The sequence below is a fragment of the Sprattus sprattus genome, assembly GCF_963457725.1.
Source record: "Sprattus sprattus genome assembly, chromosome: 2".
Classification (NCBI taxonomy): domain Eukaryota; kingdom Metazoa; phylum Chordata; class Actinopteri; order Clupeiformes; family Clupeidae; genus Sprattus; species Sprattus sprattus.
The window spans coordinates 23,740,480-23,759,342 of NC_137921.1; the positions used below are offsets into that span (position 1 = coordinate 23,740,480).

The following is an 18,863-nucleotide window of genomic DNA, read 5'->3' on the forward strand; positions in this document are numbered from 1 at the left end:
AAATAGTATTCATAAAACCTTATTCAAAAGAATGAATAACATGTTTCGCTGAGAGCAGAATACCGGAAATGACGTACCAGTAGAGACGGAAACTTACACTTTGGCGAATCAGAAACAGTTCAACAGAAATTACGTCATTTTAGCGGGTAGTTTGTCTTTTGTCTATGATCCCAAAGTTCGCGGGAAGGGGGTTTCGTGCATTAGCAAACGGGATAACGTGCACCGTGGCAATACTCAGACATCTCTTAAAACGTCCCAAATTGAGAGCCTTATCCCGTGAATTTTAAAGAATGTTGTTTCGCGCCTTGGTTGACAGAGGAGTCACCAAACGAAAATGCAATGGTAAGTGATCAGTGACTTAATTTCGCCTGACTTGGATATTTATATGCTTCCTACCCAATTGCTTTCGTCTGGTAGTGAGCCAACTATCGAGCAGGCTATCAGACTACTGCAGGACACAGGTATACCAAAGTTAGAATTGTTGATGCATTCCATGGTATAGTTATAATTATCATGATTAAAGGTGATTGCTGTTTGATGTATTCCAGACGAATGTTTAATGTATCCGTGTCCATGTAACGTAGATGTATATTTGAAAGTCACAACCAGCCAGGGGAATGTTAGCTAGCTGATGAATCTGCCTTCAGAACACTTAATTTGGAACCCACGATCCAACATAAAAGGAGTGTACCTCATTACATTTGATGACGATGATCAGAATATGATATTTGAACATATAATGGGATGTTGTAGCGTTTTGTTTTGGCTGGGAAGTTAGCTCAGTTACCAAGTGGGCAGTCCAGAGGGCTTGTAGTTGGCGGGACTACATTGGGTAGCTTCCTGGTTCTCTGCTGACCCCGGGTCATTGTCGTCCATTCGCTGTAGGTCTCTCCGTGCAATATCCACTTTCACGTCTGCTTGAAGGTTATCAGTGCGCGCGACAAGATGAGCACATTTCCTATGGGAATTCGGGCGTCGTGGTTCCGCCATTTGGGTGCAGCTTTTCATCAGGTACAGTTGTGCCGCTATCACATTCCAGTCATTCAAACATATTTGTTGTGGTTCATGTCTTGAGTTGATTTATAACGTTAAAGTGCCTATTAACTTGGTATAGCCCGAGATCTACAGAATGTTTTGGCAGTGGCCAACGAAGATGGAATCGTTCGGCTGTACAACACAGAAAATCGACAAGATCCAATCCTGAAAGGTATCATTTGAATAACCTTGAAGAATGTTCTCCTTGTGCTTTAGGTACACTGATGGCCATAGTCAAGCCCCCAGTCTAAAGAGTTAAATGACTTGTGTATTTAATGTTGTTTTGGTCATTTCTTTCAGAGTGGATGGCACATGACAATGCAATCTTTGATGTCGCTTGGGTACCAGGAGAGGCCAGTCTAGTAAGTTAATTAAGCCTCTGCCTACGTGATCTGATTTCAAATCTGGTAATAGTGTCCATTATAATTTACAGCTGCTCTCGGCAGAGCTGAAAATGTATCATGTAAATATAATTTTTCTACGATTGTACAAACCATGCTTGTACATTTGCAGTTGGAAAATCAGTGTTCAAAGTTTTCTTAATAATAAATCTACAAAAGGTAAACAAAACCTTCCTGACTGTCATGTCTGTCTGATGTGGTCCTGCAGGTTACTGCGTCAGGGGACCAGTCAGCTCGCCTGTGGGATGTGAAGAGCGGGGAACTGCTAGGAAGCTTCAGGGGACACCAGTGCAGCCTCAAGTCTGTGGCCTTTTCTAAACAGGAGAAGGGTAAGGACCACACCCACCTACAGTTCCTGGGCCCTGTTCGGCGTACAACTGAAGCTAAGATAATTAATTTAGCTCGCGACACGAGATAATATAGCTCGCTAAATGAGAACAGGTCAAGCATGTCTTCCTCAGGTTAAATTGTCCCCGGCTAAAAATTGCGCGTGCACGTCCTGCTTCAAAAGGCAGGATAGGTCGATCACCAAAACCATGATTTTTTTTTTTCCCGAACAAAAGTCTAAACTCAAAAACCGCTAAGGCAGGATATGACCATGAACGCGTTATGAAGAATTCAAGACCATAATCATGTCAAAATTCAACACTGCCGCATCTGTGACAGCAATATAAGAAACTGTCTTTAGGCTGTCTAAGATGTGATATCTTTTCAGATGACTAATATGTGACTCTGGTGCAGCGGTTAGAGCTCATGGATTGCATGCTACAGATCGCTGGGTCGAACCCCCTTTGCTTCCCTAGTAATAGTAGTTTTACATCTCCTTGTAAATAGCTTTGAATAAAACCATCTGCGAAATGACTAAATGTAAATGTATTTATAAGAAATTCAATAAATTGAAGCAATGAAAATATATTGTGTGTGTAATTCTCTCTTCTTATCATGCATCCACCTTTTCTACAAAAATTATATGCTCTGAGGTAGACTTCATTAACTACTGCACAAAAATGATATGCTCTGAGGTAGACTTCATTAACTACTGCACAAAAACGTTTGCAAAACTATACGTTTGCAATGATGTAAGTAACATTTGTCGATGACGTATGGTTAATAACATCGTGATTGTAGAAGGGACAAAATCAAGATCTTAAACAACTTTCGCCAATATCTCCGTAATGGAGATGGGTTATGTGCTCAAATTTCCTGGGATCAAAGAAAACGTTAGTATTCATATGCAAACAAAAATCACGTCTCAGGCTGAGCATGAAAGTTATTTCGGGTTTATCAACTGTACCAATGTCTCAACTGTACTAATAGGCTACCACTGTCATATAATTATATGTGCTTTGTTCTCCGCATCGCCGACGATGAAGGCTACCACTCGCAAAGAAAGTGAAGGCATTCAATGTTCTACGGTGGTGTATGCAATAAATGACTCGAGAAGGTCTTATAAATTAATTATTCCTTGTCGGGTGGATCGGTAGCGCTCATACAAGAACTCATCATGATGGAAAAATGGATCTTCTTGGCGATCGCAAAGAACTTTTCCTATGCTAATCAAACTATAATATGACTCCTTGACCTTGTCAATGGAATCCCTCCTTTTGGCGTGGGTGCGGCAAGTTTAGCCAGCTAAACTTTGGTTAGCCTCCCCTAAAGCAGGTTAGTGCTAAGCGATTGGTTACCATGGTTATTAATCAAAAGTTGCTTCGCCGAACTCGATAAAGGGGTGTTGTCTTTTTTTTGCCTGGAATTTAGCTCGCTAAACCGCTTAGCGAGTGTCGCCGAACAGTACCCTGGTGATTGTCTTGCAAAGTGTTTTTGTTTGTTTGACCTGTCAAGGAAGACACTCATTAATAAGAATGTAAGTGACAACTGTCTGCTATTTCTGTAGCATTCATGTAGTACTGTAGCACTGAATGGCTCACCCCACCCTTCTTTCCATCTCTCTACAGCCGTGTTCTGCACTGGAGGTCGAGATGGCAACATTATGCTTTGGGACACGAGATGCAGTAAGAAAGGTAAGAGGTTGGGCTCTAACTCAAGAGACCATATCAAACAAACTCTGTGTGAGAACAAGACAGAAAATGACCATCACTGTTACCGATCACTTTAATGACAACAAACCACTATTTGAGACCAGTGAATAAAGTATAAAGTTAAGGCAATACGAATAGAAAGTAAAGATTACCTTTATCATATCATGGATGTTGGTGATATAAATTGTTATAATCCACATAGTTCTGTGCCAGCTCTTACTGCATACTTTCTCATGTACATGGACAAATGGGTAGGTGGAGTATAACAGTGTTCAATATTTATTTCTCCCTCAGATGGTTTCTACAGACAAGTGAAACAGATCAGCGGCGCTCACAACAGAAACAAACCAGACTTGTCCAAGACACCCAAATCCAAGAAGAGAGTGCAATGCCAGCGAGTGGCTGTGAGTGGTGCTATGGCAACAAATACAGCCTCAGTTCTATACTAGTTATAACTGCAGCACATTATCAAGGCACTAATTGATTCCAATAACTTGTTTAATAAGTGTGTGGTAACAATACTGTGGCATAAAAAAAATTGTAGGATCAAGTATAAACAAATTAGCTGCACTTTTCAATAATTACCCAAGAGGGTTGACTTATAGCAGCCTGAATGATATGTGTGATTTTGAGCAGCCCGGAGGCTTTGTAGTTGGTGGTTTATGTTTGTACTCTCACTGACTCTTACTGAGTCTTGCTGCTAACTGTCTTCACAGGATAACCAACAGAGTGTGACAGTGGTGCTGTTTCGTGATGAACACACTCTCATATCATCAGGAGCTGTGGACAGGTAAGACTATAACATCCTAAGTGCATTGTAACGGGAAAAGCATGGATGTTGATTATGTTTTGTTTGACTGTAATGTTGGCTCACTACTTTGAAATTGAGTCACCACCGCTTCTGAATTTCATCCTGACCTTTGTGTTTGTAGTTTCTTAATTACAATTCCTTGTAAGTGATTCTTATTTTTCCACTGATTTAGGACAATCAAGATGTGGGACCTGAGGAAGAGCTACACTGCCTATCACCATGAGCCTGTACCTCTACAGGTGTACCTGTACCCTGGCTCCAGTACACGCAAGCTAGGTGAGTGCTTGGATGACTCACTTGAACAGTCGTACCTACTCAAGTAAGAATGTGCACTTGTGTGATATTGTGGAAGATTCATACAACCCTTTGCTCTTTTGGGGATGAAAAGGGTCCTCCTAGCAAATGCACACTAGTTAGATAATTCAATGTGTGGTAGATTATATCAGGGATTTTTAAGAAGATGTGGTGTTCAGTTCTAAGGATCATACTTCCTCCTGCCTTTGGCATGATGTTCTAAATGTATAGGAAACCTGTTTATAAATGTTAATGTTAAGGTACATTTGAATTGGCCTCATAAATTCTACATGGGTTCTTATGTTTTCAATTTTCAGGTTTCTCAGGGCTTGTGTTAGACTCCACATGTTCCAACCTATTTGCCAATTGCACTGATGACAATATTTACCTGTTTAACGTCAGTGGCCTGAAAACAACACCAGGTAAGAAAAGATTGACATGACTTCTTGCTCTCACATGCTTGTTTCAAATGTTGGATAAGGTTGCAGTAAAGACAACACATGTTCTATAGGGGACTGGCAGAGCTGGCAAATGTATGTGTTCTACCTCAGCATTTCAATAGGTGGCGCAATATAGCTTTTGATTTCTGTGGCCCAGTATGTTCTTGGTTGGCTTTATACACAAATAACAAAAGAAAAAAATCTTATTTGAAATGCTTAAATATTATGCCTAAGAGAAGTATAAGACATCTATAGATGGACAAATTGTTGCTGGTGTGTAAATTCTGATGGGCTCCTGGGCTTTCAGGATGATTCCAAAAGACAGATTAAGTCACTTCCTCCAGCATATAGGATATTGAAAGGGTGAAATAAAGAGAAATTAATAAAATGGTACAACAACAACTCCAGAGCTTAGAGAATAGTCATAACATAGTATAACTCCGTATTCACTGTGAAGTTAATTGAGAATTCCAGAAAGGGTACATTGTGTTCCCACAAAAGCCACGGGGGACGACTGTACCACGGCATCTGAGCTGTCAAACTGTTTTCAGGTTCGGAATGTCGAACAGCCTCGGAATTCTCCAGAGGGACATGATCATTATAGTCTTTCCCACAGTTCTGAAATGGTGGGAGCTGGCGGAAAGGGCAGGCTTTACCTGCAAGCCCAAATATATGTGTACTACATGGGACAAACAACAAATATGTGGAAGTTCGGTCTGGCTCTGTGCCGTTGGGGAGAGATTATCAGAAGGCAGGATTCTGCCGGACCAATCAAATTGTCAGGGCGGGCTTTATACGATGATGGACAGATGACCAACCAACTCTTGAGTTGAATTAACCGTAGAGTCCAAATCGTACCAAGATGGCGGCGTCTCGGGAGCCTGTTAGTGGGACATATTTTATGTGATTTAAGCTATCTACACGACTTTTTTTTTGTCTACATTGACTAGGTTACTTGTGTATGTGCAACACGAATGTTGGAGAGTATTGTAGGTCTTAACTGAAGCTCTAGAGACCATTATTGTTAGGTTATTGCTAACGCTTAGACCAAAAATCCATTAAAACACATAGTAGCTAGCTAGCCTCGCTGCTAATAAGTATATCGTGAGCTTGCATGTCTCACAGATATTGACACCAAAAGCTAAACAAAGAATAACTCTGGTGCAACCTTTTGTAGAACTACGGAACGTTAACAGCAATCACTAAACATAAAAGTAAGCAAAGCGTGCTTTAGCTTGCAAACATTGTTGATGAATTTGAAACAGTGATGCTAAGTTAGTTAGCCAGTGTTATGTTTTCAGAGGAGCACACCTTTGTCTAACTCCATGAGAGCCGAGTTGGCATCTAGCTCTTGTTCACAATACCCAGGATCGAACGCGCAGTTGATAACGGCATTTTAACTGCAATTTAAGACAAAGTTGTAAATAGTATTCATAAAACCTCATTCAAAAGAATGAATAACATGTTTCACTGAGAGCAGGATACCGGAAATGACGTACCGAAAGAGACGGAAACGTACACTTTGGCAAATCAGAAACAGTTAAACAGAAATGACGTAATTTTAGAGGGTAGTTTGTCTTTTGTCTATGATCCCAAAGTTTGCGGGGAGGGGGTATTCATTTTGAAAGTGGAACAGAGAAACGCGATTAATGCATTTGTCGATCGAAAAGATGTTTTTGCCGTCCTTCCTACGGGATCTGGCAAAAGTTTAATGTATCAGATGGTCATACTACGTTGCTCTGATTGGTTCTAGGTATCCAATTGAGCAAAGAGGCATTTTTTTTCCTGGTTCGTTGAAATACGCCCCATAATCACAGCTCAATGGAGCAGCATCAGACTCATATTCTTACTATGACATCGTCAGGCTATGTGCACATGGGAACGCCTCTGGTGCTGGTCCATGTATTGATATTCGCAGACATGCGTCCAGGTGCTCATCTTTCAGTCAGTTGCTCAAGTCAGTTTTGACCTGAAAAATAGACAGTTGGCTTTGAACTATACAGAACTGGGATACAATATCTATTTAGTGCTGAAACTAATTATTACAAAATGTAGCCTTGCAAATGTAATTTGTACCATGCAGGGTGAGGTAGAGCCAATGCTTGAACTGTGGAACTTTGAGCCAGTCAGGGTTCCATTCCATTCTAATTTTGTCTCAGTGTTGACTAATAGTCATTTCACGTCAAATTAACTGACACGTGTAATTAATGAGGCATATGCATATATTTAGTGCCATCTCACGCTGTGCGTCTCTCACCCATCCTCACGCCGTATTCTCTTAAAATATTTTGAATAGTCAGTGTTGTGCGTCTCTCCCATCATCACGCTGTATTCTCTTAAAATATTTTGAATAGTCGTATCTGCTGAGGAAATGCATGAACAATTGGTAGTCTAGCCTCAGCTAAAGTTTGTCTCAGTCTTTATAACTGCCATATCCCGAAGTGAAAACAAACTAATAGTCTTTCTTAAATTTAGCCAGGACAACTTTGCTGTATGTTGTGCAAAGGGTCAAGTTTTGTCTTCAGTCCTGTAGCTACCAAGGCTGCATAGTTGCAACCTTCTTCCATAGAATTCAACGATGCTACCAGTGTCAGGGAACAATTACACAATAAGGAGAATAGGTGTTGCTTTAATTGGTCCGTGCTTTTAAAATATCCACCAATGTCGGCGTCTTCTGAAGTAATACTAGAGAACGTCTCTCCCTGTGTTTCTCTGCATTCAAAGCATCATGTGCTATTCTCAGTAGACCCTTCTCACGATAGCAGGTACAGGAAGGTAGAGCAAGGGAGAGATAAAAAATGCTAAAATGGGTCATCAAATGTACTTTGGCCGCTGTTCAGTGTGTGGGAAACACTGCGCGACATTATGTTTGTAGCCTAAAGTGGAAAAGCTTGCAAGCTTCCAAGCGAAACACTGCAAAGTAGGGCCTTGGGGTTAATGTTACAAAATTATTAAACTCATTAACCCTCAATATCATAACAATACGATTCATCTACATCCCTGGATTCATGGGGAACTCACTACTGACATTACATTCAACAGTGATGAAATAGAATGTTAAGTCCTTCTTCAACCTCACTGTGGTTACATATTTGCCTTTATCCATTCAGTGTCAGTTTTCAGTGGCCATCGCAACTCCTCATTCTATGTGAAGTCCAGCGTCAGTCCTGACAACCAATTCCTGGCCACTGGCTCCAGCGACCACAATGCTTACATCTGGAAGGTAAGGCCTCTCTTGTTACCTGTAACCATGTTACCTGTGACCATGGCCAGGTGTCTCCAGCTGGGGAGGTTAGGGGTGGACAGAGATGGTTTAGAAGGTGAGGGACCATGTTGGGAATGGTCTCCTTGCTGCTTCCATCATTTCAACCATCTCTGTGCATCTTCGTTTGAAGTCCTGTGCTTCCTATCAACTGCTCTCTCAGAACCCGTTCACATGTGCTGACCTGAGGAGCCGATGGGAAAGTTGTTCGGCTTCCAGAGCTCCTACCTCTCCTGAAAGAAACATGCTGGTTCACATGAATTGGGCGTTCTGCAGCCTCACACGTTTGGCTTTTGTCGGTGTCTCACCCGGTTGTGACCTCCTTTTTGTTCCAGATATCAGAGCCAATACAGGCTCCCATGATGCTGCAGGGCCACAGTCAGGAAGTAACCTCTGTCGCATGGTGTCCCACAGACTTCACTAAGGTAAGAGTTAGTTTTTGCCTAGAGGCAATTGTATTGTTATGGCGCTATACAAATAAAATTGAATTGAATTATTATTTTGTGTGTGTGCTTGCCTTTCTGTCTTTTTTCTGCCAGTGAAGGTTTGAAATGCTGTCCTCACACACCACAACAATTAGTACAGTCAATCAAATGAGTCTGGATAAAACGGCTTGTTTGGATGTCCTGTACATTGGGATTTTGTACATACTGTGAAGCTTATTGTTAGCCATTCTTCTGAAATAAAGTGTGTGTGTGTGTGTGTGTGTGTGTGTGTGTGTGTGTGTGTGTGTGTGTGTGTGTGTGTGTGTGTGTGTGTGTGTGTGTGTGTGTGTGTGTGTGTGTGTGTGTGTGTGTGTGTGTGTGCCCTGGTTAATCTCAAGAGTTGTCTTGACAGATCGTTTCTTGTTCCGATGACAACACCATCCGGATCTGGAGGATGAACCGTGGGCAAGATGGAGAGCGTTCCACCATTGGCCAGGCAAACCTTGTGGGTTGGGCATGTCCCAAAGAGAAATCAACAAGTCCTATTCCTCCTGGTGAGTCCTGAGAGATGGAAGGGGGGAGTACTTGAACACTCTTCTTGCACTGGGACACTTTCATTTTTAGTCCTTTTGAATTGTGGCTATGCAAAGGTTTATAGTTATTCATTTAGTTTAATAAGTTAACAATAAAGTTTTTACTGAAACGCATACTGAGGTACAAACATTGTACCACAACCTATGCTTTATTTTCTCACTCTCCCTGCCAGGTTCTGTAAAAGAGTGTGAACTCACCCCAGCCAAGAGCCAACACACAGATAGCCTTGGTCCCCTGTCTTCCCCTCAACCAGCCGCTTGTGCCCCAAGCGGAGCGGATCTCCCTCTCCCATCTAGCACCCCTGACCCACTGGGACACAAAGCATTTACTCCTCCCCGAAAAACCCCCTCCTCCATCCGTCACTGGTTTTCCCGCACCCCTGGATCCCCTGCCGATCAGCTCACTCCCCCACTCAGGAAGGTGCTCAGCCCCTGCCCCCAAAGCCCACAGCCGCGCCAGGCTGTGCCTTCACCTCCTGAACGCCGTGCCAAGCGTCGCCTGGAGACTGCCGACGAGGAGGCCTGCTGCCGCAATGGAGAGGGGACATGTGGCTGCGTGTCGGAACTGAACCCAGCCGCAAAGAGAGGCCGTATCCAAGGCTTAGGGGAGGTTGCCTGCGGAGGGGTCCAGAGAAGTGAGGCCCAAGACGGGGAGGAGATGGGAGATAAACCCTTAACTGTGGAGCTGGAGGGGAAGCAGAGGTCAGGTTCACACCCAGAAGCGGATAAGGAGAACAGCTCTTCATCTGCTGCAGGTTGGCTGGCAGCTTTGGGTCGTGGGCAACGGAGAGGACTCGGCACACCCCCCCGCTCTCCCAGAAGCCCTGGCTTTGGAAGGAGGCAGGAGAAACGAACACCAGCCTCTCCGGTAAGTGCAAACACACATGCGCACTACATAAACGCACACCATGCATAAATGCCAAGAACCTCTTCTGCCAGGCATTACCTAGAAACCTCATTTATATAAAATTGGCATTGGCGTTCTGTTTAAAGCAATGCTGGAATCTTGAGATGGACCTCTTCAAATAATGAACCATCAGTTAAGGTAAGCTAGCTTGTGAGTTGGTAATAGGATCTATAGCTGCTCACAAGCACACAGTAAACAATGACCGTATTACAAATGCATAAACAAAGTCGATGTTGTCATGATTTACTGGAAGAGTTGCACTGTGGTTTCCAACTTCATATTCTAACAGTAAACCATATAGGCATACTCACATTTTTAAAGTTTGAGTGCTTTAACAGTGAAACACTTTGGCTTTTGCTTGTTTTTTGACCCCTCTATTCTCTGGTGTCCACAGACCCTATGCTCTCCTCAATCCATGAGGAAGATTTCCTCATATTTCTGCAAGAGGACTCCAGAATGATCTAAGTCTGATTCTTCCTCTTCACCGTTTCGGAGAGAGGAGATTTACCTTTCTATGGGACTCTTGGATAACGTTCACAAGTCATGTTGATCATTTTATTCCAGGAAAGCACCTTGAACTTGCACCTCATATACAAGGTGTTCCTGCAGGACTGTTTTTTTTTTTTTTTTTTTTTTTTTTACTTCTGTTCCTTGTTGTATGTATTGTATATTTTAAGTGGGGAGGGGGGATTGCTTCTAAGTTTGACTTAAATGTTTCTGCATGGCTTTCTATCTAACAAGGTGTGTTGTGAGTTTGGTTTGGTTTGATTGTGCTCATGTCAACAAAAAAAATAAGAGCCTTTTCATCTGTCTACATTTTTATATGTAAATTGACATTTTGATAGTGAATATTTCTGCAATTTTGTCCAAGGTCGCCTGTGTATATGTACATATCTCTCTTGTATATTGACCAAACTTGTCTGGATATTCTGTACAATTAAATGCAAGCACTTTGGTTTACTGACTACCTCTTATTAACTCTCTTATACATACAGCCGCGGAAAAAATTAAGAGACCACTTCAAAATTATCAGTTTCTCTGGTTTTACTATTTATTGGTATGTGTTAAAGTAAAATGTACATTTTTTGTTTTATTCTATAACCTACTGGCAACATTCCTACCAAATTTCAAATAAAAATATTGTCATTTAGATCATTTATTTGCAGAAAAATGACAATTGGTCATACTAGCAAAAAAGATGCAGTGTCTTCAGATCTCGAATAATGCAAAGAAAACAAGCTCATATTCATTTTTAAACTACACAATACTAATGCTTTAACTTAGGAAGGGTTCAGAAATCAATATTTGGTGGAATAACCTTGATTTAAAATCACAACTTTCATGTGTCTTGGCATGCTCTCCACCAGTCTTTCACATTGCCGTTGGGTGACTTTATGCTACTCCTGGCGCAAGAATTCAAGCAGCTCGGCTTCTTTTCATGGCTTGTGACCATCCATCTTCCTCTTGATCACATTTCAGAGTTTTTTTTTATGGGATTCAGGTCTCGAAATTGGGCTGGCCATGACAGGGCCCTGATCTGGTGATACTCCATCCACACCTTTACTGGCCTGGCTGTGTGGCATGGAGCATTGCCCTGCTGAAAAAAACACTTCTCAGAGTTGGGGAACATTGTCAGAGCAAAAGGAAGCAAGTTTTTCTTCCGGGACAACGTTGTACTTTGCCTGGCTGAGGTTTGTAAAAGACCATAAGGATTGAACCAAAGCGGACTGGAGGGTCTCCTAGTTAGTCTTCTCTGATGAGTCCAATTTTCAGCTTTGCCCAACACATGGTCGTCTGATGGTTAGACGGAGACCTGGAGAGGCCTACAAGCCACAGAGTCTTGCACCTACTGTGAAATTGGACTCATCAGAGAAGACGAACTAGGAGACCCTCCAGTGCCTTTCAAAGGCATTCCAAATTCATTAGGGATCCAGGGGATGCTTTGTCATGACCGCCAATGAGGCTAATTGAGCAGGTGGCTAGAAGACCAATGGCTTCCCCAACACTGCTTAGCAAGTGACCATTCAAGCTAATGTAAAGTATGTACAACATTCTGGTTAAGTTATAACTCAAGGAATGAGAAACCTTAAATGCACACTTCATAGGAGTTGTCCTGAAGTTATATTTGTGCTTGTTGTGCCAGGATGATCATGGGTGCTTACCCGATGTCGGTGGGTCTACAACTCTGACAGACTGGTGTGGGCACAAACTGCATAATTGTGACACAGGTCATAAAGGAGAGATCATAGACGAAGTTGTTCAAACTGGTGAATATCCATGTCCAGTAATGTTCAAGACAATATGCCAAAAAATAAAAGGAAATGATGGCAATTACTAATTTTTAACAATCTTATAGTTATTGATTATTTGTTGTAAACTAAAGTTGACAAAATGGTTTGTATCTACTGTACAGTAGCCAATTAAGAATGACCTATACTTTAATACATCTAAGTATGGTCCTATTGAAGAAAATCCAGTATGTACGATGATACATGATTCTTTCTCTTAGCTAACTTCCCACTGGTCATATTGGATAACGTTATTATGCAGCACTTCAGTTCCTATTGGCCGATAGCATTTCTTAGCCCAACGAGATTGGCTATTCCTCCTGGCCGTCAATGACGCACTGTGACACAAGTACAGAATGTTATTCAACGTCGAGGAGACGCTCTACAGCTGTTATTAATTCTTTGGCGTGGACAGAACACTGTAGGCTCACCTGCACAGACATGAACCTTCTTTTGATGCCAGTCGTGCTTTTGTATTAAAGCCAAGCCGTGGACATTGAAGTATACGGTTTCTTAACATGATAGAGCGCTTCTTGCGAAAGGTAAGCTCTTCCAGTTGCGCGATTGTGTCCGGCATCTGAACAACTTGTGAACATTCTATTCTCTGCTGGAACGGGATGACGCGGCGTCAGAACATTTAATTCTCAACATGGGAGCATGTGTTAAAATGTAACTTTTGAAATGTCGAGACCACTTTTTTGTTATTTAACGGTCTGATGAAAGCACTTGCATCCAGTTGTGGCCTTCACGAAAACGTTGTATGTAGCCAACACATAAACCTGTAGATTGTTCGGAAATGACAAGGCAACATTAAGTGTAAGTATCGTTAACGGACAAGTTGACTCTCGCTTGCTCACCTCGGTTTCAAATCTGGGAATATTCGGTGGTTTATTGTCCCGATGTCATTGGATGACTTTACCACTCTGTACGGTTAATTTAGTAAACAGTCTAGCAAGCTGCCAGTGGACAAGGAGATGCGGGCTCGTGGGAGAAACTGTTAAAAAGGTTCACAGAAGACGAGGAAACAGTCACACCGGTGTGTCCTCATCTTGAAAAGCTTGCGGATACGCCTCAAACAGCTAATCCTTTCGTGGAAAGCTGAACATAACCGTTTGGCGCATTTGTCAATAATAATTCACAGTGAATGAATCAAAATGTCGGCTATCACTGCGGCTGAGAAAGTGGACGGATTTACCCGAAAGTCGATGAGAAAGGCCCAGAAACAGAAGAAATCTCAAGGCTCGTCCCAGTTTCGAACTCAGAGCACCTGCGCTGAGCTTTCACCCCTTCCCCAGCTCAAAGGTAAGAGGATGAATGGTGCTTGAAATAGTAGTTGTGCCACGATAGTGTCTCTTATCGGTATCTTTGCTGTTGTCTGGTAGGGTACATTTACAGATAGGAGCCAATTGTAGCCTGTGAGATCTGATCGGCTAGTCGCCTTTTTTACACTAGTTAGGTTGCAGTAACGCACTGTTACTGATATTTTTGTTACATTGACAGTCAGGGGTCAAAACTGTCTTTTTTTCGGAAATCAGATATGGAATATTATACAGAAATCTTTCTTGGGACCCAAAACTGATATCTAGGACCTTCAAGGACGTAACGTTAATGTCCACAGACACCTGTTGTTGGTTGCGTATGTGGAGTATCCTACATTGTGACTGTTACGAATTTAAGACACGCCACAGAGTTAAGCCATGGTTCATTTGAAGTCTGTTTCTAAGTTTTATGCCGTGAGCCAAACATGTAGGCTACACAGGCCTGTAAGAAATCAGTCACCAGTTCTTCGAAAATTCGAAACCTAGCTTTTTTCTTGTTTTTGTCATGTCCTTAAATCTTTCTGTTTTGGTGCCAACGATACAAATATGGCCAAAATGCCCTTTACTGCACTTGCCTCAGAAAATGAGTGCCATCGAATTAAACAAACATAACCAACATGGTTCTCTCATAGTTACCTTTGGAGGTTGTAGGACCCTCCAGAGTAAATGTAGCCAACTCTTCTGTCTGCTCTCGCTGGACAGCTAATCCATCAATAACTACATGCCTTGAGAAAAGGCCTAGTCTGTTTACCATTGAGTACATTTTCATGCTGTTGTAGTGGACAAACCGCAATGTACTCTGGGCAGGAGAACATAGTGTGCATGGTTTCTCTGGCTACCTACATACAGGCCGTCATCCATTCTACATAAAAAAGATGATCTAATTTCTTAACAGTGTTGCTGAACTTGAGCAGTTTTCAATGCCTTATGCGGGCAGTAAACTAAGAATGTGCAGGATTACCCACAGTCCTCCTCTTCACCAACAATGGATGACCAGAGTAAATATTTGCCTTCCCTCGAATCGCGACCTCAAAAGTGAAGGGCACTCTTTGCTCTCTCAGACGCAGAAGAAATTTCAAGAGCTTTCTACTTTTACTTCTGTAGTGTTAATGTACCAGTTACAGGTGACTGTATAGGGAAGGTAGGAGCTGGAAGAGTGAGTGAGTGTATGTTTGTGTGTGTGTGTGTGTGTGTGTGTGTGTGTGTGTGTGTGTGTGTGTGTGTGTGTGTGTGTATGTGTATGTGTGTAGGAGAGACAATGAAAGTGTGTGTGTGTGTGTGTGTGTGTGTGTGTATTTGGGTGGTTCTCTTACCTGTAGTTCAACTTTATACAGGCTGTCCTTTCTTGACAGAGAGGATGGTGGGTGACCATTTCAGTCCCCATCTCTTTCTCCTAGGGGAGTGTATTAAAATGTTACTTAACCCATATCTGTGTTTATGCCTTTATGGGAGAGGTTTAGGGTACGACCCCCTCAAGTCTGAACTATGGATGTTTCTAGAAGTACCCATGAAGGGTGGTGTGATTTGGGCTTGTAGACTTCTGCTCTCGAGTTGGGGCAAGTCCTGACACCAGCCTGGTGGAAGATCAGGAGGAAGGGTGTCAGCGCTGAGGTTGTGCCTATGGCTTGATAAGAAGGAAAATTATAAGAGTACCAGAATCACATGGGTAGACAGACATGTAATTGGTTTTCGAGGCAACTACTCAACACTTGATGCATGCAGCAGCAACCCTGATACCCCTATGTGAGTGCCCATGCATGTGCCTGTGCATGGGTATGTGCACGTGCCTGTACCTGCGCCTGTGCCCACCTGCCTGTCTGACTAAATATCTGCTCAGTGTTAGATTAGTATTTGTATGTCCTCTCTGTGGAAATCATGATGTCTTTGCGCACGACTGCTAGCAGTTGTGCTTTTCTTGAAGCAAGTGATGGTGATTCTAATGAAGCAGTCTGTGGTCTGCACTGGATGGCTTTGGTGGCTTACCAGTGAACAGAGATGGATCAGGTCATTTTGTGTGTTGGTGTGTATGTATTTGGGGGCAAAGATGCCCATCAGTCATGGTGTTTCAGCACGGGCTCAAGCTTCAGCCCAACCGTTGCAGAAGTTCCTATCGGTGTGTGTGTGTTTATGAGGACATCTGAATCAGATGATGGATTTTCTAATTTCATTAATGGTTTCTATTTGCTTTTTGTTAGCTTAGCATTCCTGGCGACACATAATGTATTGAGTTGCTTGAGGAATTTCTGTTAACAGTATGAAATTCCTTTGTTTTTTTGAACATGACACAGGCGGGAAATGAAACCCAGCAAGTCTGTGCATTATATAGAAGCGGGGGATCTTCCAATGACTAGTAAACATATTTGATTCCCCATGTCTTCACATTTTTTGTGCAAATATATTAGGCTAACCTTTTTCACAGAAATAGTACACCTTGGTAACTCTAGATTTCTTTGCTAGCCTTCACATATTGATGTATAGATCCATTACAGTGTTGCTTTGAAGTGGATGCATTATGAGACTCTCATGTATTTTCTGTTAGGGATTTGCCTCTGAAAGCTGTTGTTCTCATAGCAGGACAAGTGCCCTTCGCCGTGCACACACACACACACACACACACACACACACACACACACACACAGCCTCTATAACCTTACTTCTCTCTCACTCCCACGTATACACACACACACACACACACACACATAGCCTAACTTCCTTCTCTCTCACTTGCACGTGCACACACTCACACACTCACTAACACAGCCAGGTGGTGAGCCTCAGAGGCTCTGATCTAGCCTCACTGATGTGCCACACAGACACAAACCTCTGTCACAGTTGGTGAAGGGCCCTGAGGAGGAATCCCCACTCCTTCTGTTCTGTCTCCTCACTAGGTAACCGGTCACTTTTCATACACTTTTCAGTCTTGCGTGTTCACAATTTCATGCAAATTAAAGGATTCCCTGCAATTGCTATTTGCAATTTTCTCTTATTACCGCAATGTTTCTGCAAAAACAAAAACTCAACCCAAAAACACCACAATTTAAACCACAGTTTTGACAATTCCTGCAGCAAATTTTATTACTTTTGGCAGCAGCAATCACAACAAACCCTTGCCAAGATCCTGGAGGGGCTGTCTTAGACCTCCAAAACAGGGTCCACAAGACATGTGAGATTGAAATCAGTTCCCATCATTTTAACAAAAGCCATCCTCCATTGGTTTCAGCTGTTATGGAATGTGAACCATCAGGTTGGCATTAAAAGTCAACTCGAGTTCTAGGCTAAGCCTCAAGCCAAATGGGTTTACTGATGAGTTTTATGGCATTTTTGACTCCCCACCTCACCAATCTTCAAATGAATTGCTGATAGAGTAGGATTGAGTTGCCATGACGACATAAATCCATCCAAGTTATGTCATTTGTCAGCAAGGTCACTGAAAACAACTATGAGCAGCAGCACACACCCAAGGTTATACACTCAATCAGAGCACCCTCCTCACATTAGTTATCCCCTTTAAACCGGTAAACTTGCCACTGGTAGAGACGTATGCAAACCTTCATACCCACATCTCTCTCCAGTGGGTCTTGTTGGCCAGATTTACTCTCGAATGTCCTTTTTCTCGATGCCGGACCCAGGATAAATGCTGCTGTGCTTTGTTTTTGTTGTGCTGGCCTGGTAGGGTAGAGGGGGGGTTGTGTGCTTGGCCATGACGAGAGTGATGGCATCAGGGTGTTTCCATCGAATGATGCAGGTTGTCAGCAACAAGGGACCACCTGGAGCCTCTCAGTTTAGCACGTGTCTACACCACGTATGACGGAGTAGCTCTATGTGTGTATTTGAGGATGGTTGGATAGATAGATGGGTAGAGAGAGATTGTGTGTGTGTGTGTGTTTTGTCTTCTTGTTTGTGTTTGAGCACGAGACATTACTGTTGTCCCATCGTGAACTGTGCATGGACATTTCCCAGAAGGCAATTGTGTGTGTGTGTGTGTGTGTGTGTGTGTGTGTGTGTGCGTGTGTGTGTGTGTGCGTGCGTGCGTGCGTGTGTTTGGGGCAGCAAGCATGCTGATGAACACTTGTAGGAGGCTGACAGATGTAATCACTCAATGTACCATAAGCATTAACAAACAGAATTGCCTCGTGTGTGTGTGTGTGTTTGTGTGTGTGTTTGTGTGTGTGTTTGTGTGTGTGTGTGTGTGTGTGTGTGTGTGTGTGTGTGTGTGTGTGTGTGTGTGAGTAAGGTGGCCCATCATTCCACCTCATGCACTCTGACATTCACAGCTCTGATACACACAACCAGGCCCTTACACCTCCACTGCAACCACAGAGAGAGGTCCTCATGCCCTTGCCTTTTCCCCAAGCGGACCGTGGATAGGCAGTGTCAGCTCCCTTCCTCCCACCATCTCACTTTTCCCTTCAGCATCACTGCAGGGTGCTTCTGTGCTTTCTCTCCCGGCTGCTTTGAAAGGCCCAAACCGAAGCAGAGTAAAATCACCGCCTCCCCACATCTGAAGAGATTCCGCAGACCTATCCAAGTGACAACCAACCCTCCTGATCTTTTGTTGGGGCTTGCCAGCACTTAAAGGTCAATGGAATGTCACGAGGCATTACCGTTCAACTGCTTTTCTCTCAACTGTGTGTCTCTACCTGAGAGTCCTCGGGCTAACATGGTTGTCGGGAATATCTTCTCTCTGGAGAACTCTCAACAGTGAGGCTCAGATTGTGTACACTGGGTACTCAAATGTAGCATAGCATTAGCTTAGACACGGTCAAGGCTTCGATTTCATTGGGCCTACTGTAGGAAAGAAATGTAGGTTAAGGTCACTTTGTCACTCACACACACACACACACACACACACAATTTCAGTCCTGTGATAAGGAGCAGTGAGCACTCACAAATGAGGAGCAGCAGCAGTGCCATGCCCGGGGAGCATTTGAAAGTTAGGTGTCCTGCTTGTCTACCCTCCCAGCCCAAATTGTTTTCATGCTGTTCCAGGGGATCGAACTGCCAACCTTTTTAGTAGGGGTGGGAATCTCTTGGCACTTTACGATTCGA

At 43.0% G+C, this 18,863-nt stretch overlaps 2 protein-coding genes across 3 annotated transcripts in view; both read left to right on the forward strand.

Moving 5' to 3' along the window:
- Positions 1-290: 290 nt before the first annotated feature.
- On the forward strand, positions 291-10,667 carry dtl (denticleless E3 ubiquitin protein ligase homolog; the record flags this gene model as incomplete). The annotated part of the gene is made up of 15 exons (XM_080832321.1): positions 291-342; positions 886-1,011; positions 1,115-1,207; positions 1,336-1,397; positions 1,645-1,765; positions 3,392-3,457; positions 3,770-3,879; positions 4,192-4,265; positions 4,459-4,562; positions 4,898-5,002; positions 8,131-8,243; positions 8,618-8,707; positions 9,120-9,261; positions 9,474-10,168; positions 10,602-10,667. The coding sequence occupies 15 exons, from the start codon at positions 291-293 to the stop codon at positions 10,665-10,667; spliced, it is 2,019 nt and encodes a 672-aa protein (XP_080688447.1).
- Positions 10,668-12,878: 2,211 nt separating this feature from the next.
- Positions 12,879-18,863, forward strand: part of ppp2r5a (protein phosphatase 2, regulatory subunit B', alpha isoform) — a 71,858-nt gene continuing 65,873 nt past the window's right edge. The window contains exon 1 of one of the 2 annotated variants that reach the window (XM_080832179.1): positions 12,879-13,797. In XM_080832179.1, the coding sequence (XP_080688305.1) occupies positions 13,650-13,797 (148 nt within the window). In that variant the 5' untranslated portion in view covers positions 12,879-13,649. The remainder of the gene's footprint in view (positions 13,798-18,863) is intronic. The other variant, XM_080832180.1, reaches the window with a different exon arrangement.